This window comes from Calypte anna, chromosome Z (genome assembly GCF_003957555.1).
Source record: "Calypte anna isolate BGI_N300 chromosome Z, bCalAnn1_v1.p, whole genome shotgun sequence".
NCBI classification, from domain to species: domain Eukaryota; kingdom Metazoa; phylum Chordata; class Aves; order Apodiformes; family Trochilidae; genus Calypte; species Calypte anna.
In genome coordinates, this window is record NC_044274.1 from 38,399,627 (window position 1) to 38,420,706 (window position 21,080).

Sequence of the window (21,080 nt, forward strand, 5' to 3'; positions counted from 1 at the left end):
AGCAGCCAAGAGGCAGCGAACCGTGGTGGGCGGGGCGGGTCATAGAGGCGCCAGCTCCGGGCCAATAGGAAAGGCGGCGGGGCGGGGTAGGGCCGGGACGGCACGGGCCGGACCGGGCCGGGACTCGGAGCGGTTCCGGGTCAGGTGAGGTTGCCCAGGAGATGAGTTCGGAGAAGGGGAATGTGTCGCGCACGCGGCCCCAGCGCTACCAGAACGCGCGCGCCTTCAAGAACGACAAATACGATACCAGCGCCCGGCGCAAGGTAGGCCCGGCCCGGCCCGGCCCGGCTGAGCGCTGCTCAACTGAGAGTCTGGTCTCGCTGCTGTCAGAGCCTCCCCCCGGTGGGCCAGGGTATGCCTGGGCAGGGAGGTCGGGGGCGGAGCGGAGCGGCGGAGGGGGGGTGTGGTCCCGGCAGAGAGAGCTGCGGCCTGCTGGGTGCGCATGTGCAGTTGAAGTGGGTCTTTGGTGTGCGGCCTAGTGCCGCCGGGTTTTGGGAGGGTTGCCAACGAAGTCAAACAGCGGTGGATGCCGAAAAAGCCTCTTGGTTTTAGTGATGGAGAAACCTTTGGCCCAGGTCTGTCCGAAAGGTTCTCTGCAGTGAAGCTTTTTTACGAAAAGAGAAAGAGACATGGACAGGCTGAAGAGCATCTGGAGCATCGAAGATGACCAGATGACTGATATGACTGAGCAGGACGAGGAAAGGCTGAAAGAACTGGTTGTATTCAGGCTGGAGAAGAGAAGGCTTAGGGGAAACCTTATCACTGTGTTCCAGTGCTTAAAGGGCATGTATAAAGAAGTTGGAGATTCATTTTTTACAAGGAGTTATGTGGAAAAGACGTGGGGTAATGGGTACAAGTTACTCCTGAAGTGATTCTGATAGACACAAGAGGAAAATTTTTCACAGAACTATCAGCCACTGGAATGATCTCCCAAGGGTGTATTCCCCAACATAGAACACTTGAGATTCATTTGGGCAGGGTGCTGAGCTGTCCTGTCCAGACCATGCCTGGAAAGGTTGTACTGTTTGATCCTTGAGGTCGCTTACAACCTGGTGTAATATGATTCTGTAGTTTCAGTCAGCTGTCACACGGCCTCGTGTCTTAGGCTGTTGTGTAAGGATATATATACATTGTATGATACTTGAATCATACTTATGTCATAAAAGGCCCTTGTCAAGCCGAAGGGTTACTCAGAAGACTGAAGCTGAAGCATTTACTTTCGTGCAGTGAGTGCAGGAAGTAAACCTTCTCTGTACCCATGCAACTTCTTGAAAGGTGCTTAACCTTCTTAAAGTTTGTTACTGTGTGGTCTTCAAACTTTTTCACATTTTGAGAATCTATTTTGAACAACTTAGTATCAAGTCTCACTTTGCATACTTAAGATAAAACTTGGGAAGGAGTCCTGTTTAAGGCTTTAGAAAACACTTTCAGGGGATCTTTCTAAGTGGTTACAAAAAAAAAAAAAAAAAAGAGTACCCTGTTTTATCAGTTCTTTTGCTGTGCACATTGTCATGGCTTGATATTTTCACACGACCATTGTTGCCTTTTGTTTGTTTCTAAGCAAGGAAAATGTAATGGTTTACCATATTCTTGGAACATGCTCTGTAATTGTAGTTGTGGTAACATAATAGCAGTGCTGGAGAGGAGAAAGACCAAACATTATGCCTCAGCAGTAACAACACAAAAGTGAATGTTTTGTCTTACAAACTAAACTGAAAGGGATCAATAAAACAAAACAGAAGGTGAGCATTGTAGAAGAGTCTAAGTGGTGCTTTTGCTGTTACTTATCTCCCTAACTGAAGCTGATTGGGTTGTCAAAAAGAACTGAGCAAAGGGGGAGAAAGTTGGGGGGGTTTTGGTGGGTTTTGTTTTTGTGGTTTTGTTGTTGTTGTGAGACTGGTCCTGCAAGTTGAGCAGGCTGCTTTCCTGGGGCTCTTAGCAGCAACAGTGTTATTTATTGTGTGAGTCACTGCATGATGCTGAGAGTATTTTCCTGTCTGACCTCTACACACATACAAACACGAAAATATCCTAGAGAGTTGGTATATCTAACGAAGCTTCAAGAAGTTACTTCATCAGTTTTGTAACTAAAGCAATGCCTTTAATACCTACATACAGGTGGTTTTCTTTCCTTTTAAAATGTTTTATATCATACAGAACTGGCTACATAGTACCATATACTCAAAAATACAAAATTTAAAAAAAATATTTTTAACACAGCGAAGATACACTGTGGGCATTAACTGTGATATGTTTCTGTGTCTTTTTTTCTTTATTTTCAATTGACTGAATTCTTTTTTCTGCGTGCCAGTTCATGAAGATGACTGAACATAGGGAAGAAGCTTCTTGAGGGAAGGTCTTCCTCTTACAGGATCAGTGTGTGGTAATGGGAGAAGGTTAATTTTTCTTTTGGTATATCATCATCGGTTCTCAGGAATACACTTTATAATGATAACTATTCCTGATTCAGCTATTTGAGAAATTTGAAAAGGAGTTAGGCTAACAAAGTTTAAGTGGTGATTAATGTCATAGTTCAGATACAGATTGTGCTGAATTATGACAGTTTAGCATCTGTGTCTTGTGTAGTTCTGAATGATAAGATATGCCACAGGCATTCAAGGTGTGGTTGAAGGAAAGGAAGAAATAGCAGTTTGATCACAGGGAGTGATACAAGAGTGGGGCATTGTTCTTTCCACCTCTTACTTGCTCAGTAGGTCAGATCAGCTGCTGAAAGATGGTGCATCTTCTCTAAATCACTGCTAAAGTACTTTTTTTTGTCTGTGTGGTGTTTGGCCTGTGACCACTGTTACATACTGTCCAATAGTACCTTGAAAGGCTACAGTATGGTTTTTAGTTTAAAATTTTTAACTTGCTGCATTTGTGCACTGCATTAGCAGTGTTGGATTATTAAATACAGTAGCTTCAGTTTGTATTGTAGATGAAGCCGAGGTAGTTACTTGCAGTGTTGTACCTGCTTCCCTCAGTGAAAGAGTATCTGCAGAGGAAATGTATCTAATATTATTTTGATTTTCCTCTGCTGACAGTCATCATCAGGTTGTTTTGGTTTTTTTTTTTGAAAGGTTTTGTGCTCTGACACTGACCTTGGCATCCATTTTCCATAGAAAGCTGTAGACCATAGGTCTGATTACTTGCAGAACATGCTCCAAGTTCCATCTGTCTTTCCTCTAATGATCAGTCTTTAGTCCACCATTACTCTGGAATAGTATAGTTGAGATGAAACACCCTTTCAGCAAAACACTGTCTCTCTACTGTATCTGGGTAACAGCCCTTCAATGCTGCAGGGAAGACTTGCACCCTAGGATGAACTGAGGAAGGAAGAGTTTGAGCAGGGTAGGACAGACTGTGTTGTTAGGTTTTGAATCTTGGAATTTGTTTATGAGTGCTTGTTTTACACAGGCTACTACAGAATAGCTGTTTTGATCACTGAGCTGAGATATATACATTATCTAATATGAATATACATTTTATGTAAAATACATTAGTTAGCATAGAAGCTGGAGTAATTCTAGAGATGAAAGCAAATCGCACTCAATGAGATCATTTAGAAATCCGTAGTAATAAGACAGTGAACCACAAAGTGATTCATATTTACACCCAATGACTGATCTATTTCTCCACTTCTTTATTTTCATTAAGTACATCCCAGATGATAATCCATATTTCCTTAAATTTCAGAGGTTATTAACTCTGAACCTCAGCTTTACCATAGTGTTGATGTTGGCTCCTTCGTCATTTCTCTGTGTTGATAAATGATTCGTTTCAGTGGAGGCACTAGTCAGGACTGTGGGAAGACAGAACAGGTGAATACGGAGCTTAAATGCTGAGTAGTGATTGTGACTTGAAGCTTAGAGCAGAGATACAGATAAAGCAGTAGCCAAATGGAATTGTCATGTAACAGCATTGGAGACTGGTTGGTTTCTGTTCTTGCTGCAATGTAGCTTGGTATGCTAAAGTCTGGTCTCTAGCTGCTTGTGTTAATCTGAGTTCAGAAGTGCATTTTGGCACATGTATTACAACCTTTTGTGTAGGAAGATGAGGAGCAAGCATCACATCAATTCCAGACTCTAAACAGCTCAGGGGGCTGAGGGTCAGGGCAGGGAGAGAGGCAGGTCTTACGTGTGTTCATCTCTTCGTGGGGAAGAGGCTGGGAGCTGACTATTAGTCCTTTCAACTATGTACAGTTCTCTTGCTGGTCACTTGCATGTTTTCAGATCATGGCCACTAATATGAAAAACACTAAACACCTTAATCTCCAAGATGGCCCTTTGGAATTGAGTCTAGAGAAAGCCTTTGATCTTGGGTGTTTTAAAGTCCATAGAAATAAGACATTAAAAGGGCTTAAATGCTAGCTATATAGCCATGCATATGTAACAAAAACTTTAAGGCATTGGTTGAAATTTTAAATGTGCCTCTCTTTAGGCAGCCAACCTGTGTAGAAAATAAACCTTAAACCTTAAATAAACCTTAAAACCTTAAAAATAAATAAACCTTAAAAATGACACTCTCAGCAAATGAAGCTCTTTGGGGGACTTGATTTCAGCTTGTGAAATGTGTATTAGAAACCTACTAAAGGTACTGTCTTGTATCACAGTTTCATGTTAGTCCGCACTATAACTGCTTTATAGTCATGTGCTGGAGATCCTGGGGAGTTTTGGTATTCTGAGAAGTGTGGTTATTCAGAAATGTTGCATTCAACCTTGTTTATTAAAGCAGCAACACTCATGCTTCAGACAAGGACGTTTATGGATGGCCATTGACATTGCATTAACTCACAGCAGAACAGACCACTGATGTGTGTGTGCACTTTAGTAGAAGACTGTCTTCTACAGAGTAGATAAAAATACCCATAGATTCACACATAATTAGAAAATTCCGAACAGGCAGCAAGGCTTCTTTGAAACCCCATCATTACCTCTTGCTTGTGAGCACTTTATTGCCATCTTAAATTATGCATCATGTTATGTGCCAAGTTAGTAGGTGTAGGTCCATGTGTTTAATACATTCTGAACTGCTTTCGGCAGGTTGTTAAATGATTTAATACTGGGTTATGTGAGCGTATATAGAGAGGATGCTGTTTTGTTAATGCAGTTGACCTGACTGTGTATATAGTATGCACATGAAATATTTTGTGACTGAATACATTATGGCTGTTTATGTATGTCTGTATTGCATAACTGTAATTTCTTTGGAGAGTGCATACACTATAAGGGCTGGATGATTTGCACTTGTCCTTGGAGACAAGTATGTCAAAAGAAAAGAGGAAAGAGCTGTTGACTAAAAAAGGGAAATGAGTGTAAAAAAAAATAAATTACTGTGGCATAAACAGAATCTAACCTGTCAAGAGTTGTTGTTACCAAGAAACTCATTTCAAACCATCAGCTCTGCAACTTCTTTGTATATGATAGCTAACTACCTGCATAAAAGCTGGGTATAAAAGCTGGAAGGAAATAATGAAGTTGACCAACCTTATTAAGGTCACTGTGTGGGTTGCTGATTTTTATACCTTTAAAGGAGAGAAAGCTATTAAATAGGCAAAAGAAATAAAATGAGTATATGAAAGTTAATACAATTCACAGTATATATTAAAAAGTTAATATTAGTAGGAAAGGTAAGCAGGTAAGCAGCAGAGCCATTTTTTAGATTTCTTTAACAACTTTCTTGTTTTGACTAGAAACTGAGATACCAGGAAATTTGGTAGCAGAACTAACTCTCCAATGCTCCACAATGGTTAAAAAAATCTGAAAAAACAGCTTATCCAAATCTTTAATTAGTGGCAGCTTTCTTTGCTTTCTAAAGTCTGTGTTGCTTTTGAAACTGATACTTTTTTTGTCAAAGTAAATGTTGAATTTAGTGTAGAAAACCATACTAAATTATAAACTTTTTAAAGCAATTGAAACATGTAAATACCAGGCATTTTTTCTGAGCAAAATAAACTTAAAAGGCAAACACAAACCAAGGTTTAAATCTGTAAATCCCCCCTCTGCTTGCTTTACATCAGTCTGTCATTTGCTATTGACTTTCTAAATCAACACTGTGGTAGAAGGATTGTAGAGTCATAGTATCTCTCATAGTCAGATGTAATGAGACAATGATTAACTACACCACCCCATACCTGCAGTGTCAACATGGAGTGAAAAATACAGGAAATTACTGAAGGGAAGGAAGAGACTGTGCTGTTAAGTGTGCCTATTAAAAGGAGGAAATGAGAATCAAAAAACTGTTGTCTAGCTTCCAGCTGTTACTTTCTGAGAAGACAGCGTGTGGTTCCTTTGGCTGGTTAGGATTTGTGGTCCTACAGATTACCAGGTTGAAAAGTCCAGGCATCTTGAATGCCCAAATCAGGATCTATAGTTACCTATGGATGTGATCTTCATAGCTGCAACCTGATTTTCTGTCAAAAGACTTTTAGGTAGCATTTACGTCAATGTTCTTAATCTGAATCTTTGTACAGCATATTTGAAGTGTTGTTGGTAATACCAAGGAAACTGAACAATTCAAATGTAGCTGTATAGAAGTAATACAAATACAGACCAGCTAACAGATATTAATTGCCTTTATGTGGATAATTGTTACTATTCAATTGAATTACATTATCTTTATTTTACTTCACTTTCAAGCTTCTTACCTCTTTCTTCTAAAGACCATTTTTAGTGGTGAAACAATGTGCAAATAGGGAGGGAGGACTAATGGATGTGGGCATAAGATGCAGGGCTTGTTGTTTGAAGCAGAGACATGTGACTAGTCTCTTTGCCTTGCTATGAGGTAGTATTTTCATGCAAAGATATACACTACGAGTAACATGAAACGGCATCTTCAGAATTTGGGATGGCCTGATAATAAAAAAAACCCACAAAAAAATTGATCACCATAAGATTGTTTTGCATGCTGGAGCCAGATGATAGGCATACTGGCAGGGATGAGAGCTTTATAAGGCTCCATTAATAATAATTATGCATATTTGATTGTCCTGTATCAAATGTTTGTTACAGACTTTGTAACAGGTTGCCTGTTTGACAAATTCTGGACTTCTTTCAGATCACAGGTGAAAGCAGTACCTGTTTTCTTCTTCTGCACTGTTTATGCTGCATGCACTCCTGAGTAGCCTCTTACATTCCCAGAGTATTATGCATTGATGAGCCTAACTTTTCATTACTTACTAACAGGGCTCTCATCCCTAACTGTGATACCAGGATACGCATTGGAAATGAGGGGATTTTCAGCAAGCTAACTCCCTTGGAAAGACAAGTAGTTTTCTTCAGCTTAAACTGGTGTAATGTTTTGACGTTTATTAGGTTCTGTGTTAGCAATACTAAAAATATTGATCACAGTAAAGAATATCTGGTGATACAAATTACAGACTGTTTTTCTCCCCTTCTTCATTAGTATTTAATGCAAATCCAGAGGGGAGCAGGGAGAACCAGGAAATCAGGCTGATTTGCAGGTAATTAGCAACTTACTCAGGCTGTACTACTTGGAGCCTTACTTTATGCTAGTCAAGCACTGAAAAGTAAGCTTATTTTCAAATTGCTTGAATTTTGTAAGAATGAACACCAGCAGCATCCTAAAGTGCCAGCCCTTTGACAAGACCTCAACAATTATTTTCTTCTCTTAGAAGGTTTCCACATTAGTCAAATGTTTGTTCCTTGGAAAATTTAATTCATAATGCACGGCTGACAACAGAACCGCAGCTTTCTGTATGCAACATTCAAGCGTTGTGCAAAAACTCATTATTTTTTTTTTCTTGTTTCGTGCCAAATCTATATCCAATCATTTGGGGAAGAAAAAGAAAGTATTTTAAGTGAACCGGGCAAAAAGTACCACATCTTCAGGTAACAGCACCATACTGATTAGTTGAAGAAATCAAGTCCTATTGTATAGTCTCATTTCACAAGTAGCATTTCTTCTGCCACATACATGTTTTGGAATAGAGTAAGCTACCGTGGTTTTAAAGTCAGGATTATTCTTTTGTGTATTGAAGTAGAACTTTGTGGAGTAATAAGCACTTGTTGGTCATAAAAATGGGAACTTGCTTCAGAAGCTATTATGTGAATAGAGTAGCTTTTCAGTTTATTTGTGAAAGAATAGCATAAACTCTAACCCTATTAATGCCAAATCTCTTCCAGTGAACTTTTTGATGTTCTATGAACTTTTAGAAGTTCTAAAAATATATAGTAGTTTTAGACCATGTAATTTTGGTATGGTAGCCATTTTTAAGCTGTCCTTTAAAAGGCGTAATAGATTTTTTTTTCTGATATGCATTTTTAAACTGTTAAATTTGTATTTTTGAAGTTCTGAATGAACACACACATAACCCTATGACAGATAAAGTTGCTGTTGGCATTTTTTAGATAGAGAAGAAAAAAAGAGGGTTGAATGTACAAGTCTTTGTTGTTAGTTGTGTAAGATAATGGTGTGGTTTGGTACTATTCCCATCTCAGAATAATGTCTCTTGTGCAAATAGTACCGGCCAGTTGGCATTTTGTGTTTCTGAGCAAAGTGAACACAATGTTTTGGAAGATGTTATGCATTGTCTTGAAAATATACTGTAGTTTAAATGGCCATTTTGAGAACATTATTTTAGAAACTTGAGAGCCTAAATAGACTTTCTTTGTCACAAAGATGATGATGATGAAAGACACATTGAATTATTTGATTGCAAATAATGTGTAGATTCTAATTTATTGTGATATAAGAAAAAACCTGAGACTACCTACTTATAATATGCAGTACAATGGTAGATTGAGCAACAACAGGAAGTTAAATGCTAAGTCTTGCAAGTTGTATTCTTTGGCTAAAAACTGTGTATTTCAGGGTACATTTCTGTTTAAATATGTTTTGCAAAATCTCCAGAGATGGGAAAAAAAAAAGTCAGTAATACTAATATACATTATCAAGATTGTAGTGACATAGGTGCTACTATGAACAATATTAAAATAATTAACACAGTAATAATGAAGACTACCTTGAGGTAAAAGACTACTTCAGCATCTTTCCTCCTGAAGAGAACTACTAGCAGTAAATGTAGATGAAATGCCTATGTTAATATCAAACAAACATCTTCATAAGTACTGTTTTAAGCACACGATGGGTGCAAATCCTTTCTAAGGAAATTATCCTTCTAGAAGTAAGAAATCTCCAATGTGAAGTAAGATATCCACAATGTACTTTATTTTTTGTCTGTTCAGAAAATAAATGCTAAGCTTCATGATGGAGTGTGTCAGCATTGCAAAGGTATCTTGGAGTGGCGGGTAAAGTTCAGCAAGTACAAACTACTATCAAAACCTAAAAAATGGTGAGTTAAGATACATCTTGTTAATGACTGATGGTGTAGTCTGTGAGCTTTTTTCCAAAATTTTCTAGTCTTGGGAACTCATGGGTAATAACTGCTACTAAATGACATTCCTCAAATTTGGAGACTACAATGACCATATATATGCAGTGTTCATTTTCTAATTCATTAGTCTTTTATCTTAAACTTTTGAAAAGAAAACAGAGTGGAAAAGCAACTTTTCTCTTCGCTGTGTCAGTGCTTGGACTGTGGACCTGTAAGTTTCCAAAACCCCACAAGCCCCGAAGAAAGTAAAACCTGTACCACCTGTAACATGGTTTTCTAAAGCTATATTACCAGTCCATACTAGAGGAATCAGCATGTATCTGAACTTTTTTAGATAACAAAGACTATCTAATAGAGAGGAAATCTGTAATTTTGTGTCATGTCAAAACTCACAAAACACTCTTCTCAGCATTACTGATGCCTGCATTCCTACAAAATGTTTCCAGCACACACATTGCATTACCTCTTAGCATGTTCTTTATTTTTGTATGTGAAACTATAATCCTGAATACTAAATACTTATTATTATATACATTCAGTTCTGCTTTAGGTGATTTTGGATAAGTACATAACAAGGGTAATAAACATCTTAAAATAATTTGAGGTTTTTGATACTCTCATTTTCTGAAGTGAACACTCTCTGCTTCCTTCTTACTTGGTGAGTTGCAGAGGTGGACTGAAAAGGTTTCTTTTGTTACTTTAAATACAGAAATTCTTGATCTTATGTTTCTTCATCCATTCTTGTTTTAATAATGCTTTCTGAAAAAGTTAAAGGAGAAGAAGGACACGCAGTAATGTTGATAGTGCTGGTTGTTAAAACACCAATTGTTTAATGTGAAACCGGACTACATATTCCTCTTTTGAAGATTGTGCATATATTATCTTTAAACACAAAACGTTTAATAAATAACCACAAGTTTTTTAAATCATGTTTTTCTTCACAGTGTGAAGTGCCTCCAGAAGGCTGTAAAAGATCCTTACCATATTATTTGTCGACCATGTGCTGGTAAACTAGAAGTTTGTGCTAAATGTGGAAAAGAAGAAGACATAGCGATTCCGTAAGTAGCTTACGGGATACATAGTTTTACTACTGCTCTGTTTCTTTCTCTTTTAATAAAGCTTCGAAGCTGCGAAGAAGTCGTTGTACTTCATACAATATTCTGGATAATTCTGACAGGAATCAGTAGGAGTCATTACCCTCATTTTCTTCTGCTGAAGCTAGGAGTGAAATGCCAATTGATATTAGTGGGGCTGGGCCAAAGAAAGTCTTACTTGCATAAGACATTATTTTAATACTAAAGGGTAAATTGCACATCTTCCTTAGAAGCAAAGCACTTCAAAATGGATTTTGATATAGAGCACTATAAAAAATATGCATAAGCCAATTTACTTTGTATTTTGTCTGTCATTTCATTGATGATTGAGTTACTAATGAACAGAAAAACTAAACAAAGGTTAGCATTGAGCACGCATACTTCAATGTAGTTAGCAGACTTTTTTTTTAACACCTTTGCTAGACTTCTTTCTTTATTGAGTATCCTGTATTGATTTACTAGTTTATGACATGGGTCAGCAGTTCCTTAGTTGGTCAAACTGTTCATATATACATTTTGGTACACATACTCTTTTTCCTTTTTTATCTTTTTTATTCAATTGAAAGTAAGATTATTGACCCTCTCCTCTTCTTCCCCACCTCTTGCCCCCTTCCATCCCAGGTAGGGTATTCTATCCTCTATTTTAAAAGAAAAAAGAAATTCCAAAAGTAGGTGGTGATGACATCTTCTTACTTTCTGCAGGATTGATAAAGGACAAGACAGAACTGAGAGTCTAAGTACTGAAAATGTCCAAGAGAGCAGTGGATTAGAGGATGAGCTGGAATCTGATACAAACTTCAGTAGTGATGAAGATTCTGTTGTGCTTGAAGAACGATTTAAAAGCATGAATTTTGAAAGGACAGAAAATTAAAAGGTTGTTTTTATATGGCAGAATATATGCTATCCAAACTGGTAAACCAATGTTTTCCTTAAACTGCTCTGAAAACATGATCTGACACTTAAGGTCCTTGCATATAAATGTTGACACCGTGTATTATGATGCTTGTTGGAGGTTTTGTATATTTTTTTTTTTTTATTAATAGGGGAATTTCTTGTGGAAAGACTCGGAAATTGAATCTTTGAACATAATTATTTCTTGCACACAGGTAACAGCATTCTGTTTCTGTGGTATAAAGCCCCTTTGTCTTCTAAATTTGCTGCTAATGCAACGGTCGCATTGCCACTTGGAGAACTATATGAAAGTCTAGAGTGAGTAGTCTTGTCATAAAAAGGAAGGGCTAAATCATCTGTGATAGCTTGGTGAAGGAAGAACTTGTGACTTCTGTCAGTGCACTTCCAAACAGGGAAGGCCTTAGGAATAAAATTTTTTTGCCTTTTATTTGTTTAAATTTGACTTTTGCTTTTGTCTTGTACGTTAAAACACCTTTTTATGTTTCTTAAACTTAGGATAAGTATTGTATCTTAGAATCTAAGACATGTTTTTCTAAATAAAAAACCTGCCTGGTTTCTTGTATTTATTTTTAATTTTCAGTCCCATTTAATTTTTTTGCACAGGTGGATTTTTGGTATTTTATGATAATCACTAGCAGTAAACTATTGAAAAACATTCCATTAGCCTCTGTTCCTATGATGCCTCTTTTGTGTCTTTTCACTGAGACAAAGTCTAAAATTTACTAACTTTTTGTGTGGTATTGTTTCCTTCCAGGTTTGCTTATTATGTAATTGGCTGCAGTCATAAAGGGCTGATGATCCAAGCAACCCATCTCCTTTCTCCACCCTCTCTATAAACATATTGTTTATAAGCTAAGAAACTACTTTTGTGATTAAATTTCTTTTCACTTAACCACAACTAGTAAAATCAAAGAAATTAAGAAGATTAAAATTTGTAGAAGGGCAGTGGTTTGTTCTGGAAGAGTCAGTGAAGCTGTAAAGCACCAAGAGTTGCTTAGTGGCAGAAAAAGTTGTCTGGTGTGCCTGGAAATTGGTCTGACGGTCACATTGCATTGACAGATAAGTCTTCCCAACAAGACAGTAGAGGCATCTGACTTGGTGTGACATCACCTCTTGTCCTGCCAGTTGATAGGCAGTTACAGACACTCAATAATGGTAATAAAGACAAAGTGAACAGGGAATATGTATGATGGTGTTTGTGAGTCAATTTTCAAAGTTGCTAACTTGGAGTTTGCATAACTTTGCTATTATAAGAAAAATGAGTTTGTTTTGATGAAGGCACCTCTTAAAGCAATACGAAGAATAAAAGGAGCTATTTTAGTTTTCTTGTTTAATTTTAAAATTTGGGCATTTTTAAAATTACAGTTAAGATACCATTTTTCTAAGACTTTTAAGTAATAGTTAAGGGAGGGTTTTTGCCAGGAACTTGTTGAAAAGGATTAATGAGGGACACAACCCTTTTAAACCCTGATCTTCAGTAAAATCATACGTAGATGAAAAAATAGGAAAAAGGCAGGAGATGAACTCATCAAAGAGAATTTTGGGATGACCTTTAGGGTAGATGCATATTTAGACTTCTGATATTTTGAAAGTTTTCTGCCTCTTTCACAATAGTGAGTTTGTGTTTGTAAACTTCAAAAGAGGGGAAATAATAACACCACCATGCCTGCAGGATATTGAGATGCAATTTAAATTACCTGCCAGGATGACTGGGGTATTCAGGAATTTAAGTGAACTTTGTAGGTCCTTACCAAATGAATTGCTGAAGAAGATCATGATAGATATTAATAATTATTCACCTGAAGAATAAAGAGATGCAGTGATGCTGCTGACAGAGCTGGATGCTTGTTAACTGATTGTCCTTTGGAGCGTTCCCAATTCTCATTTAGTGTGACTCAGTGCTGACAGTAATTAATTACATAATGGTCTGTCTTCAGGCATGCAAGATGATTCTCACTTTACAAAAGGAAATGCTTATCATAGGCTTGATATGTCTGAACTTGTAATTGTTGACTTGTAGAGGTTTCCTGCAATATGAAATTCTCATATTTAAAAAAATTTCTTGGGACAGTATGGCTTCATTGTAGTCAGTGTGCATTGCAGTACTGCCTCCCCTTCTTAAAAATCTTCTCTGTCAAAGTTTGCAGACATCTCTGAGACATCCTGTCATCAAATGTTTTGATGTATCGGGCAATACAGAAAAGCATTGCCCAATGATTTACTTCTAGTTTTGCATGGGCTGGGCTCTGTTCTTGTCTTGGCTACTGGTTACTCTTTATTCTTCTGAAGTACTAAAATGATAACTAGCCTCTTAAGGTTTATAGGTCTGCTGGTTAAAAGTATGGCTTGTGTTTTCCCCATAATGGACACGTACTTGGATGCTGAGATGCAAATCATAGCATTAGCAAGGAAAATAGAGGAAAATGTAGCAGGCAGTCAAATATGAGCCACCTTGTAGCCCTCTAGCCCTACAATTACCTGTGTTTTCCTTGTTCAGGAGTTCTCTTAAATGGATGCTGGTAGAAAATGCAAAACTACCTTTGCCTATAGGAAGCATCAGTCTGACTTAAAGAGTTAATGATGGAAGGTTTGTAAGTAGCATGGAGAGACATTCTTCATGTTTAGGGAGCTGGTCAGGCACACTGTGAGCATGTTTCACTTTAATTCTTCCGCCTATCTGAAAGCGGTTATAAAACAAAATTACACATGAAAAACAAAGCATTTGCTCTGCATGCTTGCTCTTGTCCCGTACAGTGAGTATGTGGAGTTCCCAAATTTCAAAGCTATTTAAAGTACACTAGTATGTAAAGTGAGGTAGATTGATCTGGGGACTGGTAATGTTTCCTCTGTAATCCTGTAACAGACTGGAAGTGAAATATTTACCATGTTTCAGATAGTAGATTTTCCTGTGGAGCCTCTAAAATAGTTGAGATGAAATCACACAGTTGTCTTTTTTACTGCTGAAGTCATTGAGAATGTAACTATTTTTAGTAATAGGAATGGTACTTAAAATTCAGTAAGATTAATAAGCTTTGAAATTGAGGATCTGAAAACAGACTGTGGACCACATCCAACAGATTTCTGAATCTCAAGTTTATCTCAGTTTTGCTCATTGCACTTAGTTTGCTGTTTCCTAAATCCTGTGTGATCAAGTGTTACATAATGAGTAAAAAGAATCTGTAAAGAGTTACACATAATTCGCATAATAGTCTTATGTAGCAGCAGCGAAACCTACAGATTTATTAAATTATTGGTAGCAAGCTACATATGTAACAGTTGTACTTATTTTAATTTTATTCTCTTAGACCTTACCTTGTCTCCTGACTATCTGGTTCCTGCTGGGGTTATTTTCTCTTTTTGTCTCACAGTGTGGTTCTGCACTGTAGAATTATAAGTTGCTAGCTTGAATGAGAGCTCATACAACCTCTGACTGACAGCAGCAATAACCTGTGGGTTATTGTCAGTAACAGCAACAGGCTCGATGCCAGAACCATTTAACAAACTGCCTGATTCAAAGTAGTGATGTTTGTGAGCTGTACATGAAATAAAAAGCTGCAGGTCTTGCGGAAAAGGATAAATGGGCCTTCTAGTATTTTTTGTTTTAGTACAGAATAACCCCAAGCTTCAAGTTCCAAGGAAAAATAAACCCCACAAAGTCAGGCTACGTCTGTTCTTTAAGCAGCAGCAGATTTACTATTGATTACATAACAAGGGTTTAAAAAGTCTTTCTCTGGGAATGGCTAATAAAGGATAAATCTTGGGTAGTGTCTCAGTTTTTCTTTTAATCTTTTCTTTAATCTTTTCTTTTTTCTTTTTAAAAACAAGCTTGTACCTGCATTATTTGGAGAAAAGATATAATATATTCTTTATATTGTAAAACTGTATATCTGTGCTCTGAAAAAAAAAAAACCACAAAACAAAACCAGAAGGAATGTCTAGCAAGACAGATGCCATGTCTTGAATTAATGTGGTGCTGGTTTTGGTAGTAGGGTAGAGGCCCCAGGCTTGGCTCCTGAATGCTTGACCCCCACCCTTGCTCCACCTGTGGTAATGCTGAGTCCATCAGTGAGAGGGGATGTGCTTCTGGGATTAACATATTGAAGAAGGGGAAACAGGAGGAGAAGAGAGCAATACCAGATGTGAGGGCAATGCCATAGCAGAGATACCAAAGTCAGTGCAGAAGCAGAGGAGACCTGGGAGTCTGGATTGACAGGAAGCTGAACATGAGCCAGCAGTGTGCCCAGGTGGCCAAGAAGGCCAATGGCATCCTGGCCTGTATCAGGAACAGTGTGGCCAGCAGGTACAAGGAAGTGATTCTGCCCCTGTACTCAGCCCTGGTGAGGCCACACCTTGAGTCCTGTGTCCAGTTCTGGGCCCCTCAGTTCAGGAAGGAGATTGAGATCCTGGAGCAGGTCCAAAGGAGGGCAACCAGGCTGGTGAAGGGACTCGAGCACAGACCCTATGAGGAGAGGCTGATGGAGCTGGGGCTGTTCAGCCTAAAGAAGAGGCGGCTCAGGGGAGACCTCATCGCTCTCTACAACTCCCTGAAAGGAGGTTGTAGCCAGGTGGGGGTTGGTCTCTTTTCCCAGACGACTTTCAACAAGACAAGAGGGCACGGTCTTAAGTTGTGCCAGGGGAAGTTTAGGTTGGATATTAGAAAGAATGTCTTTACGGAGAGAGTGATCCGGCATTGGAATGGGCTGCCCAGGGAAGTAGTGGATTCTCCATCTTTGGAGATATTTAAAAAGAGACTGGATGTGGCACTCAGTGCCATAGTCTAGCAACTGCAACGGTTCAAGGGTTGGACTCGATGATCTCTGAGGTCCCTTCCAACCCAGCCAATTTGATGATTCTATGAGAAGGTGCCTGAGCCCATGGTGAGGGCAGCCCATAGGAGCAGCACGGTGGAGCAGAAGTTGCCCTGCAGCTGTGGAGGGCACTGTGCCAGAGGAGGTGACTTCCCAAAGCAGACCTTGACTCTTGAGCAGCCTGTTCCTGAGGGACTGCACCTCATGGGAGGGACTCATTCCAAAGGGGTTCATGAAGGACCCTCTCCCATGGGAGAGACCCCACCTTGGAGCAGGGGAAAACTATGAGGAATCCTTCTCCTAGAGAAGGAAGGAGCAACAGAGAACAGCCTGTGAGGAGCGCACCATAAGCTCCACTCCCTGCCCCTCTGTGCTGCTGGTGAGGAGGAGGTAGAGATGTTGTGAACAAAGTAATTTGGGTACAGGAAGAAGGGAGGGGTGGGGTAAGGTCTTTAAGTTCTGGGTTTTGTTCTCTCTTTGCCCTGTTTTGATTAGATTAATGATAATTTAAAATTTTTCCCTAAACTGAGTCAGTCTTGCCCAGGATCACAACTGGTGAGTGAAACCCTCCTAGTCCTTGTCTTGACCCACGAGGTTTTAGGTGGATTTTTCTCCTCACTATCTTGAGTGAGCAGCCCCTTGGATGGTAACGTTCTGGGCCTAATGCATAACATACTGCTATGCTAAAATCTTCCTATTTTAAGAAAGTGGTACATGAGGGACTTAGCCATGTCAGAATTATTACGTGACTGGAAGCTATCATTTGGAGCTATCATTTTTACTGTGTTTTAGCAGAAAAATTTCTATTGTTTACAGGTTGTATTAGCTTGCATTTGAATCACCACATTCAACTAGTTTCTCCTTTCACATCCTAATGGCTGGATTCTTTCTTAAGGTCTGTGGGGACCAAAGAAAGCTGGCTGTCTAAATTACATCTAGAAATCACATCAGGAGCTAACTGGCTGTGACAAAAAAGGTGACAAAAAAATGACAGCACACTTCAGAAATGCATCCCTTTGGGCATTCTTCTCCCCTGCCACTCTGAGCATGTGGTCTCTCTCTGCTACAGAGGCTGAACCAAAAGTGTTCATTGTTCCACCACTGAGCAGAGACATTTTGTTTGTCACTAATTAAAACACAGTGTGTGGCTCTAAAGGTGAACGTCTATTCTTTTAAGTGCAGAGGAGCGTCTCTGCCAAATATCTGACGGTGTCAGGCAGTACGCCAAAGCCAGGTCTGTCCAAAATGCCATTTAAAGGAGGGGAAAAAAAACAAAAAACCACCAAAAAACCAAAAAACATGCAGCTTGTGCGTATGGTAGTACTGACATTCACACACCCTGCAACTGCCTCACTTTGTCTTCACAGTCTCCAGCTGTCACCACAGTGTGCATGGAAATTAATCCAAATAATAAACTTACAGCTTTGCCATAATTAGCCTGGTAACAAGTTAGAGTTTGTTGCCCCCTAGCAAGTTAAATGGGAGTTGCAAGGGAGCTCCGGGAAATAAAATACTTCGTTGCTGAATTTTCTTAATTTTAGGTGAAATGAAAGAAACTGAAATGAAACTTCGTAATGGACAGTAACTCTTCTGTAATGTACTTGTTCTCCCGGGCTCTACATGGAAATTACCTAAAACTAATTCAGATGATGATTCCCGCTTCTGTCTCTGACCTTTACAGTGCCAAAATGCAGTTAAACACAGCTGTACCTCAGCTTTTTCATGACTTTTTTTATACCTCTGTGCTTTTTCATTACTTTTTTGTTCGTATAAAAACTATGTTTACCATTAGTTACATTATTGAGTGTAGCTGTGTTCTGCACAAAGCTACTACTTTAACATCACCCCAGAGTTGTGTTATTCTGCACCTGGGACCACTCTGCTCCTTCCTAAAGGTAAGAGAGCAAGGGAGCTTGCTTGATCTTGACTAAACTCTATTGGTGGTTAAATTTATCTTCCATAACTAATTTAGCATCAAGATAGTCCAGTAGGCTCCATGGTTAATTTATTTCTAACTGGGGGTTGGTTTTATTTTTATGTGTATGTTTTTATTTATAGGACTGCTTCGCTACTCTGTTATGGGTAAGGACCGTAAATCTCTGGGCAGTTGCTGCATGAATCTGTTTGGGTAAATGGATGAGGTCACGGGAACCATAAGGTCATCAAGAAACTAGCAACAGAACCCAAAACTTACACTCTGCTCCTGTGCTTTACTCATATGATTTTGCTGCCAACTAGGTGACCTCTACATAACAGGTACAAATGAGAGGTATGAAGACGAAGTTCTCTCTTTTTTCATTTAATGAATGTGGAACAATTAAAGCAGTGCTGAAAAAAATCTTTGTGTTCAAAAATCCCATACATTCGCTTGGCAGTGAACTATGGCAAATCGTTGAGGAGAGATGCGAGCCTTTCTTGTGCTGCCTTTACTGACTTCCTCGCCTATCTCTCGCGAAAGCTCCCTCACAACACAAGGTGTCACTGTAAGAAATTAAAATATCTGGGAGCTTGCTTCGCGCTGTCTGGTGAATAGCCTCAAAATACCACCAGAGGTCTCAGAGCCCCAGGCTGAGTATTTCGAAATTATTTTCATACCCCGCAGCTGGCTGGACAGATTTTATCTCATAGGGATGCAAGTATCGACAATCTGTGCAGCAGGCTCTGGCCCCGACAATCTGCACTTCTGTCAGTGTGCTCAAGAGAGGAAGTAGGATCAAAGGTGGACACCTGAACAGGGAATTCTGTTTTTAATTTGGACTCTGCTTTCAGGGAAAGTTGAAAAGGCTCTGCTTTCCCATCCTGTCCTCAAAATCTACAGCTGCAATACCACAAGTATGCAACTATTGAATTTCAAACTGCTGAAATTTCAAATGTCAGTGTTAACATGCAGGTGCAGCACTGTCATGCAAATTAAAAATCCATCACTGCACAAACTACATCCCAATCAGACCACAGAAAGGATATAAGGATAAGGATACAAGTATATTAAGCTCATTTGTGAATACCCTCATAAGTATTAAAAACTGAAGTGTCTGAGAAAGACAGCAGCCTGAAAATTAAAAAATGTTGCCAACAAATGACATTTCACCTGGAGCATTTCTTTTCAGCAGCAGTTTCCCTGGAGCAGCTCAGAGCTGCTAGTTAGCAGGGATTCAACGTAGGTGTGTCAGGGCCAACAGAATTTTTACACTTCTCTTCAGTTAGCTGAGAACAATAGCAGATTAAAAAGAGTTGGTTTGGCTTCCTGTGCAATGCTTGTTGAATGCAACCTCAACAAGCACTCACTCACTCACTTTACTGAGGGAGGGCAGCCTTGGCTAACAGTCAAATGCCCACACAGTTGCTTGCTCACTCCCCTCTCCTGCAGCATGCAAGAAAGGAAGGTGAGGAGGCGTGTGGATTGAGATAACGACAGCTTCATAGAAACAGCAAAAGCTGTGCATGAAAGCAAAGGAAAAAGAGAAGTTCACTCCCTGCTTCCTGTTGGCAGGCAGATGTTTTGCCACTCCCCTTCACCATGTCTCACAGTCACTTGAGAAGACAAACACCATTAAAACCATTAAACACGTGCCCCCTTCCTTCCTTTAGCTTTTATTGCTGAGCACAATGTTGTACTGTGTAGAAAATCCACGGAGGCTTAAGGACAACACGTAGTCACCAATATGGTTAAAGTCGTCCATTAACAATTCACACTCGCTTTATATAGAGCCCTTGTTCATACAACAGTATCTTGCAGGTGGCTATGTCTTGGCCACAAATCCTGTTCTCACAGAACTTCTGCTGGCTACATCATTATAGAATCATAGAATCATAGAATTGGCAGGGTTGGAAGGGACCTCAGAGATCATCAAGTCCAACCCTTGAACCACCGTTGCGGTTGCTAGACTATGGCACTAAGTGCCTTCTTCTTTTCTGTTGCCAGCTCCCTTATCTTCTTCCCATAGCTCATCTTTCAGTAACCTTGCAACTAGGCCTCAAGGCCCTTAGCTTACTCTAGCTAAAGCCAAATAGTCAGGACTGCTCACATGTCTGTTTTCTTCCAGACAGTTTCCCAACAGTACTGTATGGAATATCCCTTTTGCCGTTTCAGGCAGTTATCCCAGCTGTGTCCCTTCACTGCCTCCTTTACACCCCTGGTCTACTTGGTGGAGAGCAGGTTATGGAAGAGAGAGAGCCCCAAGTCTCCTTGAGCATTGTCCAGCAACAGACAAAATGCAGGTTGTAGTAACACTGTTTTGGTCACAAAGGCAAACTTCGGCACAATAGAGGCTGTTGTGGAGAAATTCAACATCATCCCAGCCAGATCCAGTATACTTGATGATTGAGTTTGCTGTCTGAGTTGTCTCAGTCTTACAGCAACCTCAGGTCTGAGTACAAAAAAAGGTAGATTATTGTAAAGTTGTTGATACAGACCTTTTTAGGTACAAACTGAAAACATCTGTAAGAAAATTTTAGGGCGTTCACATGGGGTTCCATATGCATCAATCTGATGAAATCTTTGTTTTTCATGTGTATTCACCAAGTGGTAAAATTCATGATAAGCAACTATTTTCTTAAAAGAAAGATCTAAACTTATATTTTAAAAAAACTCCAATATCTTCTTCATGAATTAGGTATTCGAAGAGTCCAGCAAGCAAGCAAACAAACAAACAACTATCCTGTGTTGGATGTTTAGGTAGATGGATTTGAATAAGGACAATTGAGTTTGTGGAGAGAGGCTGGCTTCTCTTTCTCTTCTGGATCTTTCTGGATCACTTTTATTCATGGATGTTTGTGTTCTGGAAAAGTTTGAATATGAGGGTGATCATAAGCAAGACAAGATATAAGTACGTGGGAATAGAAATCTGGAAACTATTTATTAGCTGCTGTTGGAAACAGAGTTTCTTTTTATTCTTTCCACAATTCATTTCA

General features: G+C 39.2%; 1 protein-coding gene across 2 annotated transcripts; it reads left to right on the forward strand.

The window, feature by feature from the left end:
* Positions 1-101: 101 nt before the first annotated feature.
* Positions 102-12,317, forward strand: CZH9orf85 (chromosome Z C9orf85 homolog). Of its 2 annotated transcripts, XM_030467286.1 has the most exons (5): positions 102-263; positions 9,207-9,313; positions 10,300-10,413; positions 11,152-11,323; positions 12,116-12,317. In XM_030467286.1, exons 1-4 carry the CDS (start codon positions 162-164, stop codon positions 11,318-11,320), a joined length of 492 nt encoding a protein of 163 aa, XP_030323146.1. In that variant the 5' UTR covers positions 102-161; the 3' UTR covers positions 11,321-11,323; positions 12,116-12,317. The 2 variants fall into 2 exon arrangements, with proteins under 2 accessions (XP_030323146.1, XP_030323145.1); XM_030467285.1 differs by lacking the exon at positions 12,116-12,317 and having other exon boundaries at positions 11,152-12,093.
* Positions 12,318-21,080: the final 8,763 nt, after the last annotated feature.

Coding starts and splice junctions, on each gene's coding strand:
- CZH9orf85 (XM_030467286.1), top strand. CDS start 162: ATGAGTTCGGAGAAGGGGAATGTGTCGCGCACGCGGCCCCAGCGCTAC. Junction 264..9,206: donor ATACCAGCGCCCGGCGCAAG/GTAGGCCCGGCC, acceptor TTGTCTGTTCAG/AAAATAAATGCTAAGCTTCA. Junction 10,414..11,151: donor GAAGAAGACATAGCGATTCC/GTAAGTAGCTTA, acceptor TACTTTCTGCAG/GATTGATAAAGGACAAGACA.